The sequence below is a fragment of the Ischnura elegans genome, chromosome 2, assembly GCF_921293095.1.
Source record: "Ischnura elegans chromosome 2, ioIscEleg1.1, whole genome shotgun sequence".
Taxonomy (NCBI): domain Eukaryota; kingdom Metazoa; phylum Arthropoda; class Insecta; order Odonata; family Coenagrionidae; genus Ischnura; species Ischnura elegans.
Window position 1 is genome coordinate 57,029,054 of NC_060247.1, and position 27,178 is coordinate 57,056,231.

At 39.3% G+C, this 27,178-nt stretch overlaps 1 protein-coding gene across 1 annotated transcript in view; it reads right to left on the reverse strand.

Annotated features, from left to right (window-relative positions):
* Positions 1-26,960, reverse strand: part of LOC124174235 (myoblast determination protein 1 homolog) — a 108,585-nt gene extending 81,625 nt beyond the window's left edge. Inside the window, exons 1-3 of the mRNA XM_046553328.1 lie at positions 26,558-26,960; positions 24,072-24,370; positions 22,543-22,746 (exon numbers count right to left, since the gene is read on the reverse strand). Of these exons, the coding sequence (XP_046409284.1) occupies positions 22,543-22,746; positions 24,072-24,370; positions 26,558-26,960 (906 nt within the window). The remainder of the gene's footprint in view (positions 1-22,542; positions 22,747-24,071; positions 24,371-26,557) is intronic.
* Positions 26,961-27,178: the final 218 nt, after the last annotated feature.

Genomic DNA, 27,178 nt, shown 5'->3' on the forward strand with positions numbered 1-27,178 from the left:
CTTTGAAAGATCACGATCGTCATACTCTTTCAACTCGCCCTTCGTCCTCGTCGTTCCTCCAGAACTTTCCTCGGACTAGTTCTCTCAAGAGCTGCGAGAGAGTCGATTGTGTTATCGGTTTGACGTGGAAAATAACCTCAAATCGAATCACGAAAACTCAATTATTGACACAGGCATCAATATTAGGGGGGACTGCCTTCCGAAAAACGATTTAAAATGAATTTACAACATCATCAACTCGGATAGTGATTCTCCTGAATTACTTTCCTTCGTTAATGTCAAAGTCCCGAGCCGTTCCTTTCGTTCCCATTCTTTTCTCCACTTGCCCATCTCCAGAATTTCTCTTATCAAACGCATCGAAACTTTTGCATTCGTGACCCGTGCACCACATTCGTACATCGCTAGAATGCACTGAACCACCCTACTTTGCTTAGTAACGTGGCAAAAATAACCTTACACTTATAGTAGACAACCTTACCCTTACGATGAAAATAGAGTCATAGATTCCTGATCGGTTTGGTATGGAAATAATTTGTTCATTCGAACAAAAATGAACTTTGATAAACCTTGGCTGTGGTGAAATCACCCTACTAACGTAAAAATTATTGTTTTGCTCTTTCATGTACACATAAAGACAGCTCTTGTGTCCACGCTTTTACCGCCACAAAGAGGTAATGAGGATGCTTGCGGGGTAGTATGTAAATGTATAAAATTCGAGGAATCAAGCGAGACGGAGTGGAATTGATTCATAATGAAACAATGACTTGCAATTTTCCACAATAATTGCATTGTGGAAAATTGCAAGTCATTGTTTCATCAGTATGTAGATGTATATGAGGATATGTCAGTTTCCTGCTCCCGATGAACTCTTTTCTGGAATAGACCAACCAAATCTCCTTGGGCGTCTCTCAAGGGGAAGGTCAGGATGAGAGGAAGGCAATTTGTGTGGTAGTAGATGATTTGTGTAGCGTTTGGGGGTGGTTCCTTATGATGTTCGTGGGGGTTGAACCCTGAGGAAAGTTTTATGCGATCACATCTGTGGGGTAGGGCATGGCTTCGAATTTTCCGACTGCTGTTCGGGGCTACTTCCTCCTGCTGGAAGGTGCCTCCGTCCCCCCGTGGTCACCATCCTTCCTTCTATATCTTCCTGACCCTTCTTTTCCAGAAAACCACAGATTTGAAATGTTAATGACGCATGAAAAACATCGGGAGCAGGAGGAGGACACGGTTTTGGCGAAGGATGTATTGGGTTCAAGGGTACAGGGGTTCGGTGAATGTGTTCGTGTGACGAGAAGACTAATCGAGAGGTTGCAGTCGGGTCAAAAAGAATCATGTGGTTCCTTGCGGTGGTCTCGCTCTGAAACCATTGACCGGAATAGGAGCTCGTCCATTGAAGTATAACCTTATGCCTTTTGATATGATTATAGGGTAATTTCTATTCATTCACTTAGAAAGTTTTTCTCAGAGCAGTTCCTTTAACAGAGACTATAACTCGTCTTTTATAGGTTATCAGAAGGCAATATCATAAAGAAATTTTCAATTCGGACTCTGTTTGTCCAAAGCATTAACCAGTGAAACCATTTGAAGATAATTAACCCTGTGGAACGAATTTATCGTCCAACAGTGTAAAATTTTTGTTTCATTGACTACGGAACATGTGTCTTCATTTAAAGTCATAATAAATACTCATACCCGTAGGCTTAATCCTGCTTTAAACTTTGATCGGATGAAAAAAGTTGTGATTATTAAAAAAATAAAAAACTGACTGTTAATCTTTTGGGTATAACTTTGCTATTCATGCGTCGTGTAAATGAATCAAATAAATCATGCAATTTTACAGTAAATGAATTTCTCGTGTAACACGCACCCCATGATTTCGGCTTTATTCTAATGCTGAGGATGTTTTTGAAGAAAGTATTCTGGACTAGGATTAATCGAAAGTAAGAAACCTACAGATCTTCTACACTCTGTTCCGCAAGTCATATCAGTAGGCGCGTGGTGAATGAGAGCAAGAACAGAAGATGCATATTAATTAGTAAACTAATATTGAGAGTACTCTGCATCGGCATATTTCATTGCTACGGTAATTATGAAACTATCCCCTATGAAAAAATTGTATAAAAATGTTTCATATTTTTATACATTCTTATACATTGCCATGGCAATGTATAAAAATTTGAAAGAGTTTTATACAATTTTTTCATAGGGGATGTGCAAGCTTCTTGTGACAAAATATCTCATTCGCTATTCTAAAATATATATTTTAACAGTACATGGGCATATTAGCATTGGAATAAAACTGAATCTATGGGCTACTTATTACAGGACAAAAAACTACTGTTGTAAAATAATATGATCACCAGCGCCGGATTTCGGATGTGGATGAACAGGGGCCCATTTTGATGGGAGACCCACTGTTTCAAGATGCTACAATTTGTAACGTAATAGTAGAAAATGCAAGTACACAATTCTCCATTTATTTACGTCAATGTTGATGACTAAATGTTAACCAAAAGACAAGCCAGCATCAGTTCGACGTACATGATAATTGTTTTGTTTTTCCGTTTTTTTAAAAGATATACCTCTATATTGGCGGCGGACTCATACTTGGTGGGTGGCCCAGGGCCCCCTGGGCCAGGGCCTTTGATCCGGCCCTGATGTTCACGGGTATTTTTTGAATGCAGAGAATGAAGGCATATAAGTAACGCTTTCTCATTGGTTGTAAAATTACGTGAATTATATCATCCTTAAACAAGACTCATATTTATATGCCGAAGGTTTCCCCAAACGCTTAAATGCTGGTTTTTGATTATTGAATTTTTGCATCAGACCTAAGTCTCTAGCTGGGTTGTGTCTACAATCATAAGTATTTATTAAAAGCTAAGGATGAAGGCACATGTGTTATGTTCTCGTGGTCGATTAAGTTCCTATTTACTTGGAAAGGAATTTCGTTGGTTAATTTTTTAGCCAATCAGAATTCAAATTGAAATTTTCGGATTGACTCTTTCCATCCTCATTATGATAACTTAGAGGAAGATGAGTTGTATCATCGGTTGAAACAAAAGAGATAAAATGTTTTATCAAAGGGAATTAATTGGTATCATTGTTGGTTAAAGTATGTGTTTTAGGCTCGAATTAAAGGATTTAACGAGGCAGTCTCATCGGCTCGGGGATGACACTGGTCGTAATGTATAGCGTCGCCCAGTCCTGAATTCTTACCTGCTAAAAATCTTAATCAGAGCTGTTACTTCAAGCCCTGATCTGTGTTAACACCGCTTTCGCCCGAAAGATTCTAAGAGACGAGCGTCTTGACTGTCTCCTGTGATTTACGCGCCAAGTTCCTTTGGGAGATGCGCCTTCTCGCGCCTTTTGTCCATCTATCTGCTACTTGGGGAATCTCTTGATCTCCCTCAGTATCTCACCACACTTGTGAGATACGCGCGGCGAATTCTCAACATTCCCAGTGATGAGAAACTGTTTTTCCAAGCCCTTCGATGTTTTATTCTGCATCTCTCGAGACAATTATTTCGATTTCCATAAGCGTATATAATTTTCATGATACGAAGAAAATTTCATCCAATTAACATCCTCTGGAATATCCTTTTGGAGGTAAAGAATCACAAATATAGTAGAAATTACACTTCACTCTGTGTATTCAAAGCACCAATAAATGGTAATTTAGCATAGTCCCGTAAGGATTAAGTTTCAAAATATTATCCACCAAGGTTCATGTACTGATCATAGAGTCCAATCATTGAAAACATACCTTTTAATGGCATGTATTGAAACCATAGTCGCTTGTGGTTTTGTGACTTACAAGGAGAAATGTCATTTCCTTTTACTTTGATCTATAAATCAAAGCTAACTTCTGAAAGGCTGACTTTCTCTTCTCCTATTTTCCTGTGATAAGATTTTCCGATCGCTTGAAGAATGCTTCAGACTTCGCAAATAGTTTCAGCCATAACTTTCTTTAGCCAATAACTTGGATAAGTTCTTAAGGAACTTCTGATTTTTTAATTTGCTTTTTAGTTTGATCATTTGTATGTATAATGGGTCGCCTAAAACACTAAAAATTCTTAGCTATGCCAAAGTAAACTACGTTGCGTTTCGGAGCGGGTTTGCTCTCGTAGATTGCGATTCAGAGTGTGATTATGTGGGTAGACCCAGGTAATAGTTACGATGCTTGTGTAGTAAGAAGCAATTTTCCAAGGAAGGTTGAATAAGTTGAACTATGAGACGATTATTCTCCGCATGATTATAATAATTAAAATAGAAAATAGCATACAAATTCAAATGTAAAATTATTTATTATCCTAAATAACATAACTGTAGTATAAACCTCACGATGTTCTGAAATCTACGTAGCGGATAGAAGGGTTATTTTTTGGACGTGTGAAAATTTTTTCAGGGATCCGTTACAATAATTAGTTATTTGAATAAAGAAGGATTTATCTTCTGTAGAAATGAAATTTATTTAAAAAATTATTTCGAATGTAAAAGATTAGAAGTTAAACAAAACAAGAAAAAAAGAGCACCAGGAAAAGAAATCTGCTAGCTGTTTGTTTTATAGCTATTTGATGGAGGGGCTCATGATAATTACCATTTGAAATGATCTCAAGGAATCATGGCGCAATTAACGGATGTTCAAAAATAAGAAGAAGGCATAATTAGAAATAATTGTCTCTCTTGTTAACGTAACTATTATTACTAACTAATTATGGTCTGTAGATTAAAAAAAAAAATCAAACCACCAGAAATTACTTTCCGCGCTAGTTGTTGTTCTAGACTTTCACTTACGTCACACTTTTACCTAACCACAGTTTTTCTGATTACCGATGAATGCATTAAACATGTATGCAAACCTTTTTTATCAGTATGAGGATGGTAGGCTGCCTGTTATAGTATGACCCGTTTCCTAGTTGTAGAAGACGAAATATCGAAGTTACCAGGAAGATGCGTGGAGAGTAATTGATGATAACTTTTATAGTTTCGAGTTCATTCCACAAAAGACCTCCTTTGATCCAGCAGGGGAAAAGATTAGAAGAGAAGATAAGAAGTAAGAAACAATCTATTGGAAGCAAACGACAAGGGATTTCTTTTTTTGCTTGTGTAATGAAAGGGTTCGACGGGGGACAGAGTCAATTGGATGGGCGTCACAAATACTCTGGGTGGAAATAACAGCGACTGATGGCGCGGGAGGCAAACACTTTGAACGGGCCGAAACCCAAGCACCCCAAGGTTTCCGAGTCATTAGCGGACTTCAATCGGAAGGGATATCGCTGGACTATTTTATTTCAGTCGTGAAAAATTTCATCGGCGTCCGAACTATTCCGGATCATCAAGCTTCAAAGGGCTCCCCGCGAAAGCTTTCGGGTAATAACTCACCAAGTGGGGTCAGAAACTAGGTATATCGAGCCAAGGAACTTGCTCACTTACTAATCTTTCCTCCTTCCACAGTGAAAAGTTTTTGGAATGAAGTGTGGGGAAGTTTTAGATTAGCTAGGAAGTTAATTGACCATCGGACTTTTCATAGCTCTCTAGGAATGGGATCTACTTTTGGGCAAAATGTAAGGTAACTTTTGCTTCAGCTGCCGTCATATTTGTCTTTAAGTTATTAAGATAAGAACTCACTTGCTTTCTCTAAAGAGCTCTATAATGGAGCTAAATGGAAATATATAGGTATGCATGTGGAGTTGAATGAGAACATGTGAGAATAATGCATTTTCGCCGTTGACCGCATGCGTATCAATAGTGTATTACATTGTTTATAATGAAATGGGCGTAATATTTATACTTTATCCCTAACATGGGACGTGATCCCTTATTTTGGCAAGAAATCTAATTTTCAGGAGACAAAGTGACATTAAATATGGATAAATAGTGGATGATTATTGTTCAAATCCAAAATGTTTATATCTCACTCCCTTGTTGAATATGGGTTGGTTAGAATATTCTTGTTGCCGGTCTTACGGATGAAAATTTAAGCTCAACCAATTTAAGCTTAAAACTTTTTATTTAGATACGTTACTTATCAATGAACTTGATAGTTACCTGAAGTCTTAGTGATAGACGTGTAAATAATATGATTAAAGGATATCATAAAGGAAAAATAGGGAAATTTTAGTCCACTCGTACAACAATTTGGAAGACAGATGAGGGATCGCAAAGACCCTGTACTTAAGAGTACGCATCACTCCCTCTCGAATGGTGGATTTTTACTGACCGATCGAATGTTTTAACTAATGTTATCAGCTTAACATTTTCAGGGCGTGTTGAGTAGACGCTTGTCAACATTCAACACTATCTCAAATATGAGAATTTAACCGCAGAGTACAATCATGCATGGGAGAATGCGCGAGTGCAATAGCAAATACGGTTTAGTGAAGAGTTCTCGGGATCGTCACCGGATCAGGAACTGCGTTACTGCCGACGTTCCGATGTCCGACTCGGCCATCGTGCTCAAGGCTGTGAGGGGCTTTGAGGGACTCTCAGCCCTGAGGACGATAGGAGAGTCGGACATCGATACGTCGGCATTAATGCAGTTTCTGATCAGTTGACGATCCCGAGAACTCTTCATGAAGTCTAGTCGCCGGGAAAGCGCTAAATCTTTCTTCAAAATATGCTTTGTCGAGCGAGAGTGATACGTCTTCTTCGCTCACTGATTACCCGGTATTGAAGATAAAAATAGCTTGTTGAACCATGATAAAATATAAACCACAGTGGTAATTTTCACGCAGTGATATATAATCCTACTACTGATCGTGGTTTTGACACACTATGCCATTTTCAAAGCACCCTGAAAGTTTACCATGAAAATTATATTGAGTGTAGAAACCATGGTCGATAGCGGAGCCAGTGGCCAAGCCAAGAGAGGGAGGGGCACGTGACCATCCAAACCAATTTATTTTAGCGTAAAAATATTAACCGATAAAGCAAATTTGTTCTACACCACCAATATGTTTTAGCAAAACAGCTTCCGGACGACTCATCAACTGTATAATTTTAAGGCCCAAAATAGCAAAAAATGTGGTTTTCTAGAGATTTTATACTAAAGCACAATTATTGCGGAAGCTACATACTTCGCCATTAAACTGTACAGCGAAAAGAACAAGTAGTTTAAATCTTGCCTGAATAGAACTGAAAATGTATACTTTTTTGATGTTGCTTAGAAGCAACATTGGGTTGTAATTGGTTAAAATGTGGAAATTACTATCTGTTGGTTATATTTTATCATGATTGTATCGCATTTCCACAACGTCAAGCCTGGAACGATTTAATACGATAATAGAAGGTTGTAGTAGCTTGAGAGGGGGGAAGGTAGACATGAACTCTTGAATTCCACAGAGGGCTATCTACTGGGGAAAAATATGCGTAGGTGTTTGGTGGGTATGGTGACGCTATTCACTCAGGGTAGGCTAGAATGAGGTAGGCGTGATGAGAAAAGTGGAGGGGGAAGGGGAAATAAGAGGGGGAGGGTGTGGGGTTCGGCGATAGAGGGAAGGGGGGAGGGGGTTACATTCTAGAGTGTCCCCCTCTCCCCTTATAATCCGGTCCCCCTCCCTTCCTGGCGCTCACCTGGCTCTATTCCAGTCGACCCGACTAAGAATATCTGCGTTTAATCGGTGGGAAGATGCGGTTCCCTTCCCTCGGGTAGTCTGGGTGACGACTGGTGAGGGTTGTGAGGACTTGCGTAGGCAATCCAATGTGCATACGCGTGTGTTACTCGGAAGCGGGAGAAGTAAGGGGAACGTCACCCGCCGGTGCCGGGAAAAGAAAGGAGAGCGGCCATAAACTACTTTAAAAGAATGAATGACGGTAAAATAATTACTACAAGTAACTTTCATAGGATCGGTGAATATCCACATTCATCGTCACCTTCACTCCACAATCAGGATAAGTTTGTCGCAGTTCTCCTTTCAATTCTACGATTCAGCAATTATACCGCCCTAATTTTCACTTTTGCATGATTTTCCCATTTACAATATATATCACGCGGGAAGCATTTTCCATTGTTGCTCTTCTCGTCCACTTGTTCTAAGACTGTTGTCCACATTTCAGTATCATGCTGCATTATATGCCCGATTGAGTTGACATTTTACTACGTGGAAAATCGGGGAAAAATTACATTTTAATCTTGGGCTCATTAAAGCTATATCGAAAAAAATATATCAATTTCAAACATATTCAAATAAAATCAGGTTGCATTTTTTCTACAATTGTATTAATAAAATAAATATTTCCACAATAAATGTAATAAAATTTATATTTTATTAAAATAATTGTTTAAAGGAACCACTACCTTTATTTCAATACGTTAATTACTTCTACTTATATCACGCCTGAATCAGTCCAAGCTAAAACATGATTGCGACCACCAAATTAAGACAAATTGATTGTAGGACCGTGGTTCGCGGCGGCGGGTGTGAATTGAACGAAGTTGAAGTCGAGTAGAGGAAAGGGGATGGGTGGGAAATGGGGCTATTTGTTTCTCCCGGATACACTTCCCTCCTCCCCCGCTTCCAGTCCGCCCTCGAGATATATACTGCTCGCACTCATCATGGCAGACCGCAGAAGTGAGTGGGCGTGGAGGGATGATGAAGGGAGGAGATGCGGCCGCCGATTGTTTCCGCTCCTGCGCTCCGAGAGTCGCCGAGTCCTTCACTCTCTGTCGCCCGTCGAGTTGATCTCGGCTGCTCTCGCTCTGTTTGCCTATTAGGCGGGGATAGCAATAGAAACTAAACGAAACTCTAAAACAGTAAAATTTCAATAGTTTCGTTCCCGGGAGCGAAATTTAGAAATGAAAAGAAATGGATTTAAACCCGGGGAGCTAAACTCAGGGTCGAAACGAAAACGGAGTCAAAACTACTTCTGGTAGAAACTAAACTAAACCTCTGGGACGAAACGAAACACAGATAATGCTTCGCACCGAAGAGACCACGTGCTTCAACTTCGAACAGTTTGGTTTCGACCCGCAAACCAAGTACGAAGTATGGTTGAATGATGTAGAGGTTCAGCCTACCGCCATTAGATGCATGGGGCACTTATATTTTTGCCACTAACAGGAGAACGGCAAATTGGCCATTCGGTTTTTTTAGCTCAATTTTTTAACTGTTCTACAGGTATGCCACACGTAATGGGTCGAAACTATTCCCTCTTATCCCCCTCCACTCAACTTCTGGGATCGAAATTTAAATATGAGCAGCGGAGTTTTGATTAATTTAGTTCCAAGTATACCGGGACAAGCCGCGGTGATAACTTTTACGGGAGTTACCCGCAATGCACATTTAGTTTCGTTCCCAGGAGTAAAGTTTCGTCCCGGGTCGAAACTAAACTCCTTGGTGATTTTAATTTCTTGCGGGAATGACACTAAACCTAGGCCTCGTATTTTCGCTTCCCTCCTGGTCTAAACGGAACATTTTCGTTTGCTTCACTTGCCATCTCTGCTATTAACGGTATCGAAGAGGCAAAGTAGTATTCAGCGCTGCTTCCCAAGTTCCAGTGAAGAATGATCGAAGTAGATAATACGTATAGTGCGAAATAAATCACTTTGTAATGTTCCGCAAAAAAATTATAATTCCGACCTAAGTTTTGACTACTAGATAGTAATTATCAAGGACTATCCGGTAATTGTTTAAACCCAGGGTCTGAATATTTTTTGAGGAAGATGTTTTACGGAACATTTCAAAGTGAGTTATTCCGCTGTATCGATATGTGGTTCCACCAAATGAAGCCTAAACACTTGACATATAGAGGTGATAAGTGTTCCTTTATGAGAGCAAATATCTCAGTCGCGTATCGCGACGGAGTGTAATAAGAACTGGAGTGTTCAGAAAAGGGTTGGCAACATTATGAGGTACTTCGTAAATAGCATTGTATGGCTATTATTATTGGATTATTTTGTACAATATAAATAGTGTTGGATGACGAATTCGATGACCTACATCTGGTCACATTGTTTTTAATCATCATGGAATTTTAGATAAAATATTAACTTTAAAAAAATTAAAAACTAGACATCTGAGTTATGGAATGAACGTGAAGCTACTATTTTTAGCTGTAGGCAACCAAATGACTTCATTACCTTATTACCTTAACAAATCGACGCATATTATAGACGCAGCTAATGCTGAGAAGAAATAGATGCCGAATGGATACTAAGGCAAGATTTGGATACAAGGTAAAAGTGGAGAGGGCGAAAATTATAGACACAATTTATGAAATTTCTGTAATTTTTCATTGCTGGTTTTCGCAGTAATAATGTATTTTTGTACTGTAAAGTAGATTCATGCGGGTAATAACTTTTCAACATGAAAATGACTCGAATGTGCCAGAATTTTAATCATAGATGTCGCAGCTTGTTGCAGAAATGTGAAATCCTGCACAATGAGACTAATGTTAATTTAGTACTAAAAATGACTAGTGTGTATATTGCGCACGAAAATAAATTGTTTCACCAGTAGATTTCCTTCAATATTTTTCGTTTAGCGAATAATCCAACCCTTCCCTCTCTTATTTTCAAGTATACCGGGACTAGCCACGGTGATAACTTTCACGGAGTCACCCGCAATGCACAATTTGTGCGAAAAATCCACAGAGGAAATATCATTCGCCTTGACCGGTATCTCTCCCTGTTGACAGCCTAATCAGTGGAAGAATTCCACTCGGCTTGTTTCCTTTCGTACGCAGTGCGGCGGATTGATTACGCCAGCCAGCCGAAGCGAGAGAGGAATTTTGGCTTCCTAGTTCGAGGAATGCATTTGAAAATATCGCGAATGCCGGAGCCAGATAAATCAACGATGCGTATTTGGGTCCAAGGCATAGTCTGTTTCCTTGTCAGCCAGTAAAAAAAAACTAGGCTGAATACGCTAGACTAGGCTGAAAACTAGGCTACACAAGCGATTGTTCATCTAGGAAGGAGACATAGAAATTCATAGAATTTATTATCAATAAAGTGAAGTATTTGCAGCGTAAAATGGGAACTAAAGAAGTCAAGATTGCATAAGGCATTTCATTGAACTCCCTATACGTAGTCTGACTTATTATTTTTTAATATTTACCTGCGATTTTTTAATGCTTCAAGATTGCTTGGTCTTTTATCTTCTATTAAATCACTGATCTCCTGTTAGAACCAGCTTTTCAGAATAATGCTTTCCAAGGCTCAATAATTAATGCAATAAAGGGTTTTGACTCAGGCATAAATATAATGATAAATTCGGTCGCTAAGTTGCAGGTGGGAGCAGATCTACTTATTTTAATGAGAAATGAAGTGAAATTAACTCAGTTTCTTTTCACTTTTCCTCGGTTGAATGTTATACGAGTCTAAATTTTGCATAACAATTACAATTACGTATTTTCCTTATTGCGACGAAAGGATTTCTTGAGATACGTCTTTTGGTTTAATCAATTGATCTCTACAAAAATTGTCTCCCAGTTTACCTACTACTGGGTGCCGTTATATTTTTTTTTAGTCAACCATTTGTCAAATGTCATTCAAAATTCCCCGTCTAGTGTTTTTCAACCTCTTATCTGATTAAAATTCCTTTTCCTCTAATATTCACTCAATTTATGGGACTTTTCCGACCTCAGGCCAATGTATCAAATGGCTTGCTCTCGCAGCCTATATGTGAATTCCATTTTCATTATTTTGAATTCCTCAGACAATTTGGAAAATTTTTATCTGTTAAAGTTCATATCCTGGGTCCAGAAAATGCTACACTGAGCAGTAAAATGTCAGCTCTCATCAACAATTGACAGTTATTATTATCGATTTGGATCTTGGAGATGGACCTCATTGAAGCTGATTCAATGATTCAATGAACTTGCTGGGCGCATTGAAGCAGCCGGGAAGCTGCCGGAAGCATTGAAGGTCGATCTCATAACATGATAATTAAAATTATAATAAAAACCACCGTTTTCAATTTATGTACTCTATTTTATCTCCATAGTAAGCGCCATATGAGATATTTTCTGATTCAGGATCAGAGAGCCACACGCTGTTTTTAGTTTGCCTTGAATATTATCTTTGAAGATACCCTAAGTATAAGTCTCACCATTAGTGTTTTATACATTTCGTAATTAGAATGAGGCAATTTTAAAGACAAGCTGCATCATGTCTATCGGAAATAATACCTGAGACGAACCCATAAAGACCACGTCTGTTAACGATACGCTACTGCAATCGAACTGCGAGTCCGAAAATACCTCGTAATCGCGGTTGCGTGCAATATTGAGCATAGATCTAAAATGTTTTAAGTTATCGGTGGCGTAAAAATCATGGAACTTATCATCATTTCGATCTTTACTGTATTCTGCAGATTTCCTCTGCATGCTCTCCATATCAGCATGTCTATACTACGGATAGCAATATTTAGCAGTGATTTAAAACATTGTATTTCATGGTTAGCGTAGACTTGAGCTGATCAACGTTTTACTTGTTCTTAGTAATAGAAAATATCCTGTCAAACAATCTTGACATGGTAAGCACCATATCACGGAGAAAAAAATTACATCAAAGGATCTTTATCCTCATATCCATAGAAGCTGCAATTAAAATTTGTATTCCCTACAACTCATCTTTATTCTCTGTCTTACTACATATTTTTGTCTCCACAGCATTTAATTTATCTACACCTCATTTCTCAAAGAGAAGCCTAAGTTTTCTTTGTACTCTCATATGGTATGTAAAAATGATTAATTTCTGCTAAATTACTCGGCCGCAAAAACTACCCTTACAATTTGTAGTTTTATCTCAGGAATAATTAAAATTACCTGTATCCACCATGAGTTTATTCTTCAACAGGCCGTGTAAAGAATCTAGTTTCGGTCTAGGATTGCGTGAGATGAGTTTATCTTCGTCTCAAGCACTAATGTGACCAGGCACTAGATATGGAGCGTGTGCATCTCTCGCCGCTCAATTTACAAGCGCTTTTCAGATCATTCTTACCACCCATGTCTCCGTTCTGGCACAATATTGGATAAACAGAGTAAAATAGTGCAGTGCGTTCCAACAAGACTGAGCAACAATTAAACCCTTGATGAGCTGAGCGTCTTTTTTATGCGCCACAGTCCATATAGGTGGTTAAACCAAATGAAGTTATAACTGTCATTTATTACTTTTTCACTCTATTTCTTTGTATTATTAGTAAGTATAGTGATGATCAAGTTGGCATTTTTGAAATAAATTATTATTAAGAATTGGTGGCTGCAATTTTATAGTTCTTTAGTGTCAATCCTTGGTCTCGTAAGTTAAAATCACTTCTGAGTGGGTTCTGTTGATCAAATCTTTGAAAAATGATTTAGAAAGACGAGGGGCATACGGGCCAATCAAACAAACGTTCGAGTATCTAGAAAAAAAAGTTGGGAATAATATTTTTCAGAAATGCGATTTTAGGTGCATTTTTAATTATGGAATGTTATGCCTCTTAGTTATTGTGATAATATAATGTTATTAATAATAGCCGTCGGAATGTTTAAACATTTTCACACGGAAACTCAAACTTGCGAAGTTTTCTGGGATTTTAGGCACTATCACTGATGTAATAAATTAAACAAATTTCTAATTCAGAACAGATAATTTATTTTTTTGCGAACTTTACGATTTTGTGCCTGATTTATAGTTAATTTTTTAATCGAAACGCTTGCCTTGAAAGGATTTGCTATCTTGCTTCACCTTTTGAAAATTCGTATTATCACTTATTATTAACAACCAAAACATTTTCTTAACATAATTGGTTTTTATTTTCTTATAAAACTGTTATTTATATCGTATAACCCAAGAATAAGTGATGGATATTGATGTGACAGAAGGAAATGGAAAAATTATTAGCTTTCCCCATTTTAAGTATTTTTTCCGCTGAAATCGGGAGAATTCCAAGCAATTGTAGTGTGAATGCTTCTTAAATCTCTTGCTCTTAATCGCATCTTAAAGTGCAATTCCATTGACTTAACTTTTTTTTATTTGGAGGAATAAACAATGAAGTCCAACGTGACTGAATAATCTGATGTAAATCCTGTGCTTGTTTAATCTCAACGAATGATATTGCTGGCTCACGCAAATAGTGCTTCTCATTATGCTCAGTACTAATAAATGACCATCCTTAATTATCCTTGGCATACAGTAGCTTCGGCTCGAGCAACTTTGAGTGGGAACTTTCTTCTCATAATGCCGCTTATTCCTGCCTCCGCAGTGGTAATGAATTCCTCAACCAGACCCCCGAAAGGGGCTAATACCCTCATTATAACGACATACTAGCTCCCCTCCGCTATTCTATCCTAGTCAACGAAGCTTTTCTCCTTATAGTTGAGGTTGGAACATTTTACTCTGCATGAGTTGATAGGAATAATGAGACTTCATTTTACGTGCGACTATCGAAGCCCTTCATATCAACCTAACAGACTAACAAAATCTATTCGCGTTCATTACCTCCGTGAAGCCCTATAAAAACATTTATTGTCCGGTCGTACATTTTTATGGAACATAAGTTCATGATCGTCGAAATGATTTAATGCTTAATGTATTCGATCGCATGTTATGCTACCAAAATATTTTTCGGGGAGTCACTTGTTCCATGTTAAAATGTGAAGGCTGGCTTGAATGGTGTGAGTAAAGCTTACCTTATTACAAGCAAATAGCATTGGATAAAAATGGGCCCGGGAACAATTTCTATTCCCTCGGTTAATTGTAGAACGAGTATACCGTTGTGAAAAATGATGTATTCGAATCTAAAATTCCAATTTACTATGCCGGAAAGGAATATAAATTGCCCATGACTAGCACTAATTAATAATTTGTTATTCACTGGTTTGTGACGATGACTTCTTACTACAGAATATTTTGGGGATCATTAAAAACATACAGGTCTTGACTTAAACCCTCGATACATCGAAGTTGGTGGATGATTTTTTCTATGGGACAGGAGTTTGAGAGGACAGTGAGAATGCGAAACGAAGCGTAATGACTCCGCTGTAGCGAAGTAATAGCTCCGCTAATTAGTTATCTTTAAAATTTAAAACCTATTGTGGACATTTGTAAACGTTTTTCTTTGGTATATATTGGCCAACAGAATTTGAAATATTGGGCCAATTATTTTTCACTCCCTTTGAAATCTCAATGTGTGAACGACCGCCTTTGTTTTGCGAAGCGAGTGCTCTGATGACGTCACCTTCGGCTATCCCGGAGACTTCGACCCCCGCACACACTTCGCAACAGAGCCCGGATACCACTCGTCTTCCACGCGATGAACTATCTATCTCCTTTTGCCGTCGTGGGAAAATCTTTTCGCGGGCAAAGCACAGACGAATGAATGAACGAGGGTAGGATGGAGGGAAGTGCGCGTGGATCGCGCGGTCTTTTTATCAATGGACTCCCTCGCATCGAATGAGAGGAAATTGTGATGAACTGTGACCGAGTGATGTCATCGGTCCTCAACACATACAACTTTCTCATTAAAGGGCAAATGTGTTGCGGGGCGGATATGTCGGTTCCTTGGATTTCGGAGCGGCTCCCCCGTATCGTGGGAATATGCGGTACGCTCTAATCGCAAAAAAATATCATCCAATTATTACGACCAACGCTCTATGATCAACGGCGGGTCTAATCGATGTCACCCGCAGCAACCCACGCTCAGAGTTTACATTTATTATTTGTTTTTTATTATTAAATTTCCCAAAGAATTTACCTAGGTTCAGCGGCGGACACATATGTGGATCGCAGGGGGTGCGCACCCCACCCTTGCGGGGCCGCCTTCAATGCCGAAAATTGCAGAACCACAATTTAGAAACCTAGGCATTAGCGGATACGGAAAACACTCAAGGGGGGGCGCAAAAGATATTTTGAGCTACCTATACTTTTATCGTAATGAAAAATAATCAAGTTACATGCAAAGTTTAAGAAATTTTAATTTAAACTGATTATACACATATACAAGGCAATGCCATCTTACGACATAAAAATATTACAGAACTGCAGAACCACAATTGTAATATTTTTATGTCGTAAGATGGCATTGCCTTGCATATGTGTATGATCAGTTTAAATTAAAATTTCTTAAACTTTGCATGTAACTTGATTATTTTTCATTACGATAAAAGTATAGGTAGCTGAAAATATCTTTTGAGCCCCCCCTTGAGTGTTTTCCGTATCCGCTACTGCCTAGGTTTCTATATACCCATTAAAACCCGATGTTGCTTTAAAGTAACATTGGGTTTTAATGGGTAGCTCGATTCAGGAAATATTTAAACTGCGTGCTCTTTTGTGCAGTAAATTATAATGGCGAAATATGTAGCGGCCACAATTATTAGGATTGAGTAGAAAAAATTCTCATTATTTGAAAAGTCTTGAAATTTAGTTTCTCCCAGAAGCAGTTTTGGGTTAAATAGGGCTAATAGTTTACTGGCTCCTCATTAGAAGTTGCTGATTTTTGTTCGAATGCTGTGGAGTTTAAGCAACCTTGTAGAAGTAATTAATTAGTCAACAATAGATTTGATCTCTATTTATGGTCGAGATTTTTATCTTCACCACCTTGCCTAGGTATCAGTTTTTTCCTGTCCATTGCAGTTTCCTTAAGGTTTAATGCTTTTGTCTAAAGGATAAATGTTTTAAACTGCTGTGTGTCTACGTTATCAAGGAAATGTTTTGCGGTCATTCTCTTTTTTGTTTTCTGTTACTCTACCACCTTTAATATCCATGAGGAATTTTCCATACACGAGAATATATCCATTAAATATTATATTCCTATCCTCAATCTCTTGCCATTATCTTGATTCTCCTCCAGAACGTCCTCTTTGATCGTTGATAGTTGTTGTTTATTATCTTTATTAATATGATAATTTTAACTGTAGGTTCGAAGATTTTCGTGGCGTTGATCAGATGGTCTCTGCATTCCCTTCGGGTTTTCACCGCGTCCGTTGGGTTTTGGCGACAACAGCGAGTGCAATGTCAGCGAAACTGTTGTCGCCAAAGCCCAACGGACGCGGTGAAAAGGCTAAGAGAATGCAGAGATCATCCGATTATTTTACTTGTTGATTTCATCTCATTTTATTAAAATAGAATCTATTAACATCAGAGCTGGATATTAAAAATAAAGTTGAAGCATCATCAGCGGCCGAATCATGCATAATCGAAGGCTGTGCATTTAATCGCCATTTGAATACGTAACTACTCATTTTAAACTGTATAGCTAATATGGAAGCGGAGTTAACATAGAATATTTATCCGTAATGTCCGGGATTCAAGCCTACCTGCTTCCTCCGAATCTAACCTGAGTGCTCATATAAATTTATTGAACGGTCCGCCCGAAATCGGGTAATATTAGTTCGAGACCCAGTGAAGGTGAATACATTTTTAATTAGAAATTTTAGATATATTTTTCCTATTCATAATTATTACTTATGTGATTTAATTTTTTAAATAGATTAGTCCTCGGAGCTAAAGAAGGGAATACTTGTTCTGTCCTAGATTTAATGGAATAGCTCTATCCTTACTGAATTTTGGACACATCAGTTGCAATTATGAGTGACTTTGAAATGAAAAATTGCTTACTTTTATCAGTATTCCATACGCTAGTCTATGACATAACTTTAAAATAGGTATTTACTAGATATTATGCATAGATATTGAGCAATTTCCGTGCAATTAATTATTCCATGTGGATTCCTGCTAGTCCCACGCCACCACTTCGGTTGGGAAAATGTTTCTCGTTAAGGAGAAGCACATTTGCTAAAATTTTGAAGATTATTTAAAAAATTAATAGTTTAACCTAACCCCAAGAGTGTTACTAAGAAACAAAAATATTACAACTAAAATGTATTTTACTTACGTTTTATTTATTTCAACAAATTAATTACATGAAATGTGTTATTGACGTGCATTGCATGGGCGCCTAAAATTTTCCGTTATCTTTTCGAGGAGAAGGGTGAATTACAACTGAAACATGGCGCGTAGCATCCGAGTCTTTGGTGGTGTCTATGCCAACCCGTGTAAAATTTGTGTATCAATCTCTGTTCGCCCCTAATAATCTTAAAACGAATTACGACGCTTTCCTTTGATTCCTTTCAGTTTAGCTCTCGTATTAGATCTTCCCGACCCGTATTCATATAAATTGATGCCTAATGTAATAAACTTGGCCAGTTGATTCGAGCTATTCGTGAGGAGTAAAGATAAAGGGATTGAGAAATAAGTATGCCCGAGTACTGAATAGCGGTCGGTTGTGGGACTGAAGCGACACGTTGAAATCCGACTGCTTCCGCTATGTGATGGAGGAGCGTTCCTGAGGCTGTGTCTAGAGAAAAGGCATGCGATCTCGGGCCCTCGTTGTACTTGACAACGCCGTGGATGGACAGGCACTCGTAGAATTCGAAGAAAATGGCTGTGAGACAATGGGATAGAGGGTTGCAACGGTTGTCGATTCCTTTAAAACATCGATGTTCATCCTACGGAGGTCACCGTCGATAGTTAGCTACAGATATTTTCTCTTCTTAGGATACTTCTGTTTCTTTTTGGTCCGAAAATCATTTCAAAAAATTTATGTATTTTAGGCCATTTTAAGTAAATGAAACCGAATTTCATTTGAAAGAAACTAATCAATATATCTGAGCGCTAATATCATGCATATTTCGCAAGGATAAGGAAAAGAAAATGTGCAAAATCTTAGGCTTAAGTTTCACCATGATAATTGTGAGCTTGTCGTTCTCGATTTTTTCCCTGATTTTTATTGTTGTCTTCACGCAGGAAAGTTTTTAATTTTGCGAAAATAGTACCACCTCTGAGTGCTGTATGTAAGCTGTAAAGTTTCTGTTTCATAATTTCACTGTTTTGAGAAAATTAATACAAAAACATATTGTTTTCCATTCAAATTTAAAACAAAATAACATAATTCAGCATGGTGCGCAATTTAGAAATACAAGCTGCGCCCGCTCCCAACGGGCTTCCCTCGCTCTTTTCAATGCAGATCCACAGAGGGATAGGCGCGTTTCTAATTTTAAAATGTAGAAAAAAAGGCAGGGTCTTATGTACAAATTTAATTGTAATGTTCATATAAAATTGAGGTCGGAGTACCTCTTTAAACACAACATTGGAAGTAATTACACTAACGCATCTTCATCTGTTAAACGCACATGATGACTCATACTTACGTATCAACAGGAGACTTAAATGTGGAATCAGCCGCATTTTGATAAAATTTATTTAAATGATGCGAGATATTGTTGAAAATGAACAAATGTATCAGTTTGTGCGCCGTTAACGTCAGGAATATTTACCGGTTTTATTTTTTTTTGTTTTTTTTTATTAAATTATTTAAAAACCAATTTTAGGAAACAATAGCAATATTTAGGAAGTAAAATATGCCGTCGCATTTTCTCTGATAAACTATGTGCATTTTGGTACCTCATTTGTAGTGTTTGGTTGCGTATAAGCTGAGAAAAAGGTATCTATACAGTAGAAATAATATAAAACATACTACAGATTTTCTACTTGGATAACCAAACGTTGAATGTAAAATCTTTCTCCAGACTTTTCAATGAGTTGTGAGAAGTCTCTCTGACAATAACTTCCATCATTTGAAAGTCAAATTTAAAACAGAATAACAAAACAGCCCTGCGTTGCTATAAAAAAGAAAATCTTTCTCCAGAATTTTCCATGAAAAGAAGTTCAAGTGCACCCCCTTGCTCCCCTATTCCAACGCCTAAACTCAACATCGATGACGCAGCTTCGTTTCCGCATCGATGCGTGCAATATCGATGATTACAATTCAATTCGATCACCCCATGTCCGGAATGCTTTGGCTACCGTGCTCCCCCTCCTCGCGGGAGATGCCTGCGATGGGATGTGTGGGCCCGGCCGATCGCCTGGGGCGAGCATTTAGCGACGATCAAAGCGAGGAATCCCTATCATCTGACCCCACAGGGGAAGGGGATGATCCAGACGATTGCATTAATCTCCCCTCCCCCTTCGGGACTGCCAACGAGTCTCTCGTCACGGACATCCGTCATTTCCATTTCCTTTCCGCTCCGCAGATCCCATGCCCGATCGAAGATGTGGACGTCGAAATGTGTCGGGCTGATCAAAGCGTCGCCTTTGTGCGTTCTAGGCCTATTGACTGCTGGGCCAACCCATCTGGCCGACGTGCTAAAAGGAGCAAGCGGTAAAGAATTGGCTGTGATAATGTGCGTTTTATTTACTCCACGCGGCAAAGTAGCTTTTGCGGAGCATGTTAACGTCGGTGAACTCGTGTGGGTCCCATAAACAATCAACTACGAATACTAGATGCTATGTTGTTTCTTCATGGCTGTAAAATATCAATTTTATACTTATTGGAGCGTATAGATAGGCAATTTAGTGTATTATTAGTAGAAAAAATCCTTCATTGATCAAAATGAAATTGGTTTAATTATGACAAACATGACTTTGCGTCATCGGATATTCGATTACTGTAGATATATAGAAACTACCCATCTCTGTCCCTAAATGTTTCATTAAAGGACTTACTTTGGATTTGCCGCATTGAATTAAGTCGTAGGTATTACTCGTATACCTATCGGCATAGTCTTGAAGTGTGCTTATACTCTATTAATTCCAATTGGGCGAAGGGAACAAGATAGCCATTTTTCCACAAGATTTAATTTGGTAAAACGCGTTTAACCGCTAGGTCATCATCAATTATTATATAAATGTCCTTATAAATACTTCGCGCCTAAACCAGTCGATTCGAACGACTCACTAAAATGACGCACTTGAAGGACCTGTTATTTGAACGATAAAAAATGGGACGGACTTTGATAATGTTTGCCTAACGCAATTTCTTTTTCGAAGCATATTGAAATAATTTTGCTGATCCCGGGATTCTTCAATCGGTCGCCATGCGCCCTACTCATTGAACCACCGCTCTTCGTATAGTGGATGGTGATATCAATAATTTTCAGCCCATTTCGGTGAAAAGGCTTATAAAATGGATGTTTCATCAAAGATAACTCGGAGATAGCTGGAGGAGACTCTTCGTTCCCAGACGCAGAAATTTTTCCAGGAAGTCGCGGAATCAAAGTATCGTGAGCTGAGACGGATAGCGGAATTCCCTGTCCAGCACTGGGACGAATGCGGACGACCCTGCTCCGGAACCAGTCACACCGAAGATCTTCCTCCGAAGAAATAAAAGAACGCGGTCCCAATGGGATTTACGGCTTTACATCAGGAGGCTTTACAAGGGAATAAGTCCTTTGCCGATTTGGAACCCGAAGTGAATCATCATCTGAAGAGCCCAGGAGTACTGAGCAGATAAATACCAATGCAAGATTTGAATGAAGTACCACGCGATAGAGATAACTCGGAAAGTGAACAACGGATGAACTGTTGGTACAGTTCAGATTTATATGTTTCTCAAATTCTATGAGCTTCTGTTATGGAAATATCACTGTACTCTACGAGTAGCAGTATTTTGTCATTTATATAATGAAATACTCATTATTTATCGTAAAATAATATTTTTAGCATGGGTGTTTCAAATCTGAAATACTGCAAGGATTTTTTTCTCTTGTTAGTGCGTATGTTGGGGGTGTCTTCAATGGTTTTCGAGTTTCAATTGTGGAACTTGGGAGTTCATGGCTAAAGAAATATGTAATGAAAATTTCTTAAATTCCACGCAGTTTAATTTGTCAAAACTTCAACAGTTTCCAACACATTGCTTGTGTTTCCTATTGGTATTGGCACGAGAGAAAGGAAACAGGCCAAGGTTGTGCCGGATAAAGCTTTTCAAGAGCATGCCTTCACGCAGGAGATTAAATTCTGTGAAAATAGTTACTGCCTCTGAGTGCTGTATTTAAGCTGTAAATAAATATCAGTTTCATAATCATATCGCTGTTAAGTGAAAATACACACAAAACATACCGATTTCGATTGAAAATCAAATTAAAAACAAAATACTTATATTTTGGCATCATGTGCCTAGGCAGAGATGTGTAGATTCTCTACTTAGCACTCCTCGCTCCTCTTTGAAGTTCACTCTGAGAAAATGGGTAGGTGGTGAACGTAGCTAATAAGCCTAACCGGTTAACCCAGGTTCGAATCCCGGATAATCCAAATATTTTTGAGTCACTACCAGATATGCCATAACTGAATGTTAGCTTGAAACAACTAAAAATGAAAATAGTAGTAGACAGTCTATGGCTGGAAACTGCTGATAATAAGAAGAAGTTAAATACGTTGCGTGCGTACGTTGCTCCTTGCTCCCTTATTCCGACGCCTAAAGCTTTGCGGAATTGACAATTTTTTGATTATTGTATATTTATTTTTAGATCGTGGGTTTCCGCGGCGATGCTCTGATCTCTGCATTTCTTCAGGGTTTTTTCCGCGTCAGCTTGTTTATAGACAACAGTTTCGCTGGCTATCCTGCCAGCATCTTCAGGTCGAAGGTCCACTGGATGGAAGGAAGGTTTCGCCAGCAGGATAGCCAGCGAAACTGTTGTCTATAAACAAGCTGACGCGGAAGAAAACCCTGAAGAAATGCAGAGATCATATATTTATTTTTTTGCGTGGTGGATGGTGTCACTCACCGAGAATTCTTGGTGCTGGTGCCGCAGGCCCTCGTCGTCCCTCTGCCTCGAGGTGCCGGGGGCACCGCCGCCCCCGCTCCCCCTCAGCAGACCCTCCAGGGATTCGATGTATTCGATGGCGCTGCGCAGGATCTCCACTTTGGGCAGACGCTGAGAAGGATTCGAGCACGTCCTCCGCTTGAGAGACTCAAACGCCTCGTTCACCTGCACAATTAACAGCGGGACAAGGCAATGTCATCATACAATTATAATGAAAAGTACGAAATTAATGCTTGGGCATTCATGCTCGCTATCTTGGACATGTCTGTCTTCGATATTTATTGCAAATTATAATGCGAAATAATGTAGGGTTTATATTTCAAAATATATCAGAAGAGAATCCTCCACATTACCTGAAAAAAGGTTCATTTTCTACAAAGTATACTGATAAAAGCAAGGGACATAAAATTTTATAATCTTGCGTATATCAGCACATTGTAATATATAACTTCGCGTTGAAGAAGCTATCATATTATGTATTTTAAGAAATTGATGTGTACAATGGTATGTCTTTATTTCTGGATTTTTGGTTGATTTAGGATAAGTAAATCGAAGGACACTGAGGGGCATTTATATAGCGGATGAAGCTGATCGAAGAATATTTATAGCTCTAAAGCTGAGGGAGGGGGGTTAATCATGAGACGGATTAATGAGGAAGAGCACTTGAATATTATATCAGTTAAAAAATAAACCCCCAGTATAACCTCAGAAACATTCTCTCATATGACAAAAAGGGACTATACTGATGAAGACGCTATATTTGTGCAAAAACTATCTTCATAGTGCAGGACATGCTAAACATTACCGTACAAAGCAATGTACACTTTAGAAAGTATACTTATACCGGGGGCAGCCTCACCAGGCGCGTAGCTAGGCATTAAGACTATGGAGGGTTTTAGGTGCAACGAATACTGGGGGGACTGGGAGATACGTAATACTCGCCAGGGTAACCGGGAGGTGCGAGGGCCCTCCCCCAGAAAAAATTAAGATAAATGGTTCAAAGTAGAGAATTTTACGGCTATATGAGGGGTTATATAATTTTACGGCTATTCATTAATCCTTACAATATTATATAAGTTCTATTTATCCAATCAAGTAAAATTGATTAAATTTAAAAATTTCTCTAAGCCTTGAGGGGGAGGGGATTATCCCCCAAAACCCTCCCTTCGCTGTGTCACTGAGCCTGACCCCCTAACTTTAATGGTAGTTTATCTGAAAAAGTACTAAACCTGTGGATTCAAGTATAATGAAAACAATAACATCCAAAGTTTAAATAAATTTTAGTCTTACAATTAGTTGTTGCGTAAAATACTTTTTTCATAGGAAAATTCAATCAAAATTTCCAGGAACACGTAGGGGCTGTGGAATACCCGTTTCACCCCATAGCTCCTATGACCCAGGTAGGATTGCTGGTCCCACAACATAGAACTATAAGCTTCGCCCATGGTGTTATTCCAGCTCTAGAGAATCCTCCCCATGATATTGCATACCTTTCGGAGCCTCCTCCTCTCTCGCAGCGTGGCGGCCCTCCGCCTGTCCACCGTCACCGTCTTCTTCTTGCACGCCTTGCAGGCCCACAGCAGGCACCGCCTCGGGGTGCCGTCCGGGCCCACGGGTCCGTGGTGGTGACCCTCCCCGTGGCCTCCCTCCGAGGAGCCCTCTTGCGGCGGCATCAAGAGCCCAGGGGGCGCCAGGACGTGCGGGAAGTGGCCACTCTCCTCATCGTCCTCATCTTCTTCCTCCTCGTCCTCCTCTTCCTCATCGTCTTCCTCCGTCTCCGTCCTCTCGCCTGCGACGGGTGAACGTTTTTTCAAATGGAAATTTTCCCATCAAACATGAAAAATTTCAAGGAATGTTCAAATAAATATTCAACTTTTTCAGCTAAATATTGAAAATTTATTTAAAGATTGAATATTTTTACTTCCCTTAAAAATTGGGAATGTTCCTAGAAAATTTTTAATTTTGAGACAGCCGTTTTTCAATTTTCAAGGAAACAAAAGAAAACTTTCGAGGAATTTTGTTTTTCAATTTTGAGGAAAAAACGGCACATTTCTTTAAGAATTGACCTAGAACAAATTTTATTTCCTTGTATTTGTTGAGAATTATCGCAAAAGTGACGCGCAACTTAATCTGATAAAGGTTATTCAAGGATTAGTTAAGTGAGACATTGAAACATTTCCTCAGGGTTTATTCGAACACGACGCTTTTCATTGTTGCCCCGGCATTATCAAGAGATAATGTTGTAAAAAAGAATTCGTCGTGTCGAATAAATGATGTAGATATATTGCAATGTCTAATTTAACTAATATTAAGAACTTCCACCACATCGGGCCGCACATCACACGAATTATTCAAAGAAATAACCGCGGACTATCCTGCGGCGTACCTTTATGGAACCGTCTGCACGTCCTCGTGAAGTGAAAACATTCTTAATAGGAAAACCGTGCCTTGAGCTGGAAGAAAACTGCGCAAAGGACGAAAATGTCAGGTTACGTAAGTGGTAGATCACCTGGCGCGAATTTTGGAGATGCCTCTCGGGGCAAATGATCTTTCCTCTGTACAATTTTCGCACCTAATTATTGTTATTTAAGAAAACATGATGCTTCATATTTTGCCAATGCATTGACATTTATAGTTCCTATAATTGTTTTCTTACAGATAGGCTTAGGTCCTTATTATTTTAAAAAATATTACTTCTACTGACAAAATTTTATTTTTTTTGAAAGCATTCTTTGGGCTTCAGAAAATTTTCGCACAGTCGGGGAATGCAGTATACCTACTTACTCCAAAGTGGAATAAATGTAGCGCAATTTCTACCTTACTCAAATGTCAATGTAAAACCATACAAAAGTAAAGCGCTTACAATCAATGTAAAGCCTTACAAGCCTTCTGGAAAGAAATTGAGGAGCCATTGTTGTTGCTAAGCCTTACTTATATTATTCCTACAGTCGTGAGTAGAACGTACTATCTTTGATAAGCTTTGGAGGAAGCTTTAAATACATGACAAATTATGCTCGCAAGTACAAAACAAGAGTGTGCTGACGTGTATTAAGTCCATTATTGGTAAACTAGATCAGCGAGAGGAAATCGTTCTAAACGCGAGGCCATCCAGATCTATTGCGCGTTTCATGTTTTAAGAGCTACAAAGGTCACTTAAAATTGTACATTAAAAAAATGTAGATACAGAAACAAAGCAATACTGATACCTTCGGATATTTAATTGAATACTGAATTTAAGCAGTTGGTAAATTTTTCTTCTCAACGACAGAAAGCCGAGCAATATGGCTTTATACAAATTATCCGGCCGGACGCACAGTATCAACGAATAAGCCGGATGCATCATAGATGAGAAATGAGTTACGAAGCTTCCAATAGAAACTGAAGGTCTTATATTACTGTTGAATGGCTCTACAATTGACGAAAAGTCTCTTGGGATGATATGAATCGAGAGTTATGTTTTATACATTGCGTTAAGTACGTGGATTTTGGGGAGAAGAAAGAAGGATAGAATAAATTCTTTTGAGGCACAGTTTATGGAGAAGGTGTGGAAGAGTAATCCAGGGCAATGAAGTGAGAAATGCGGAAGTGTTGTGAAGAGTTGGGAAGACGTAATGCAGTATTCAATGAGGAAAAGAAAATATGTGGAGGTTTGGTCTGAAATTGGTAAATTCAGCAGTCCACACCAACTCCTTCGGTATAGTCTAATGATTTCCGCAGGTGGGAAAGACTGTAGCTGAACTGGTGGAAGCACTCCGGAAATCGGGAGATTCAGGTTCGAATCCCGGTCTAGGAGATTGTTTTTTTTCTCCGTGGAATTTTCGCACGGAGTGAAAAGAGTTGGACTTCAGAAAACCTAGGAAGATTCCCGGAATAGAACGCATGTGAGAGATCTGTTGGTATCAGAATCTGATTATTAATGGAAGGATACCATATGATGATGGTGATCCGACCAATACCGTACGTCTGGAATACGTACCTTCAGCCAGTCTGCGACCTCCAGGGGTCCTCCTCGGAGGTTTTCCTCCGCGACCACTCCTGCCGACACCCCTGCCAGCATCCCCGCCGCTCGCCGTGCTCACACCGCTGCTGCTACAGCTGCTACTGCCAGGGCTGAGGGCCGCTGGATCCTCCGGATGGCCCTGGTTAAGGCTCATGGAGTGCCCGTGGTCCTGGTGTTGGTGATGCAGTTGGTCCTGCTGTTGGTTCCTGTGGTGCTGCGGTTGTAGCTGATGGTAGTGAGCAGTGTAGTGGGTAAACGGGTCCCCAGCGACCACGGAGCCCGAGATGTTTCCTTGGGCCCCTGATTCTGCCCTGGGGCTCTCGCCCATGCCGTAGTGGCAGTTCCTCCTCGACTCGGCGCCCATCAGCATGGCCATCATCTTAGCGGTTCTCCCTCGCGACGCCTTCCCGCCAAGAAAACTCAACACTAGTCTGCTTGCTCAGTTGGCGCGGCGTCGCCCGCGATCAAGGCGGCAAACGGTCTGTCCCTTGAGCATGTGGTCGTATTTCGCGGGGAGTGGAATGAACATCACTCGGTGTAAGGAAACATGTGCTTATAAGCACTCATGTCCGATGGTATAAGAAAATATCCCTCCTA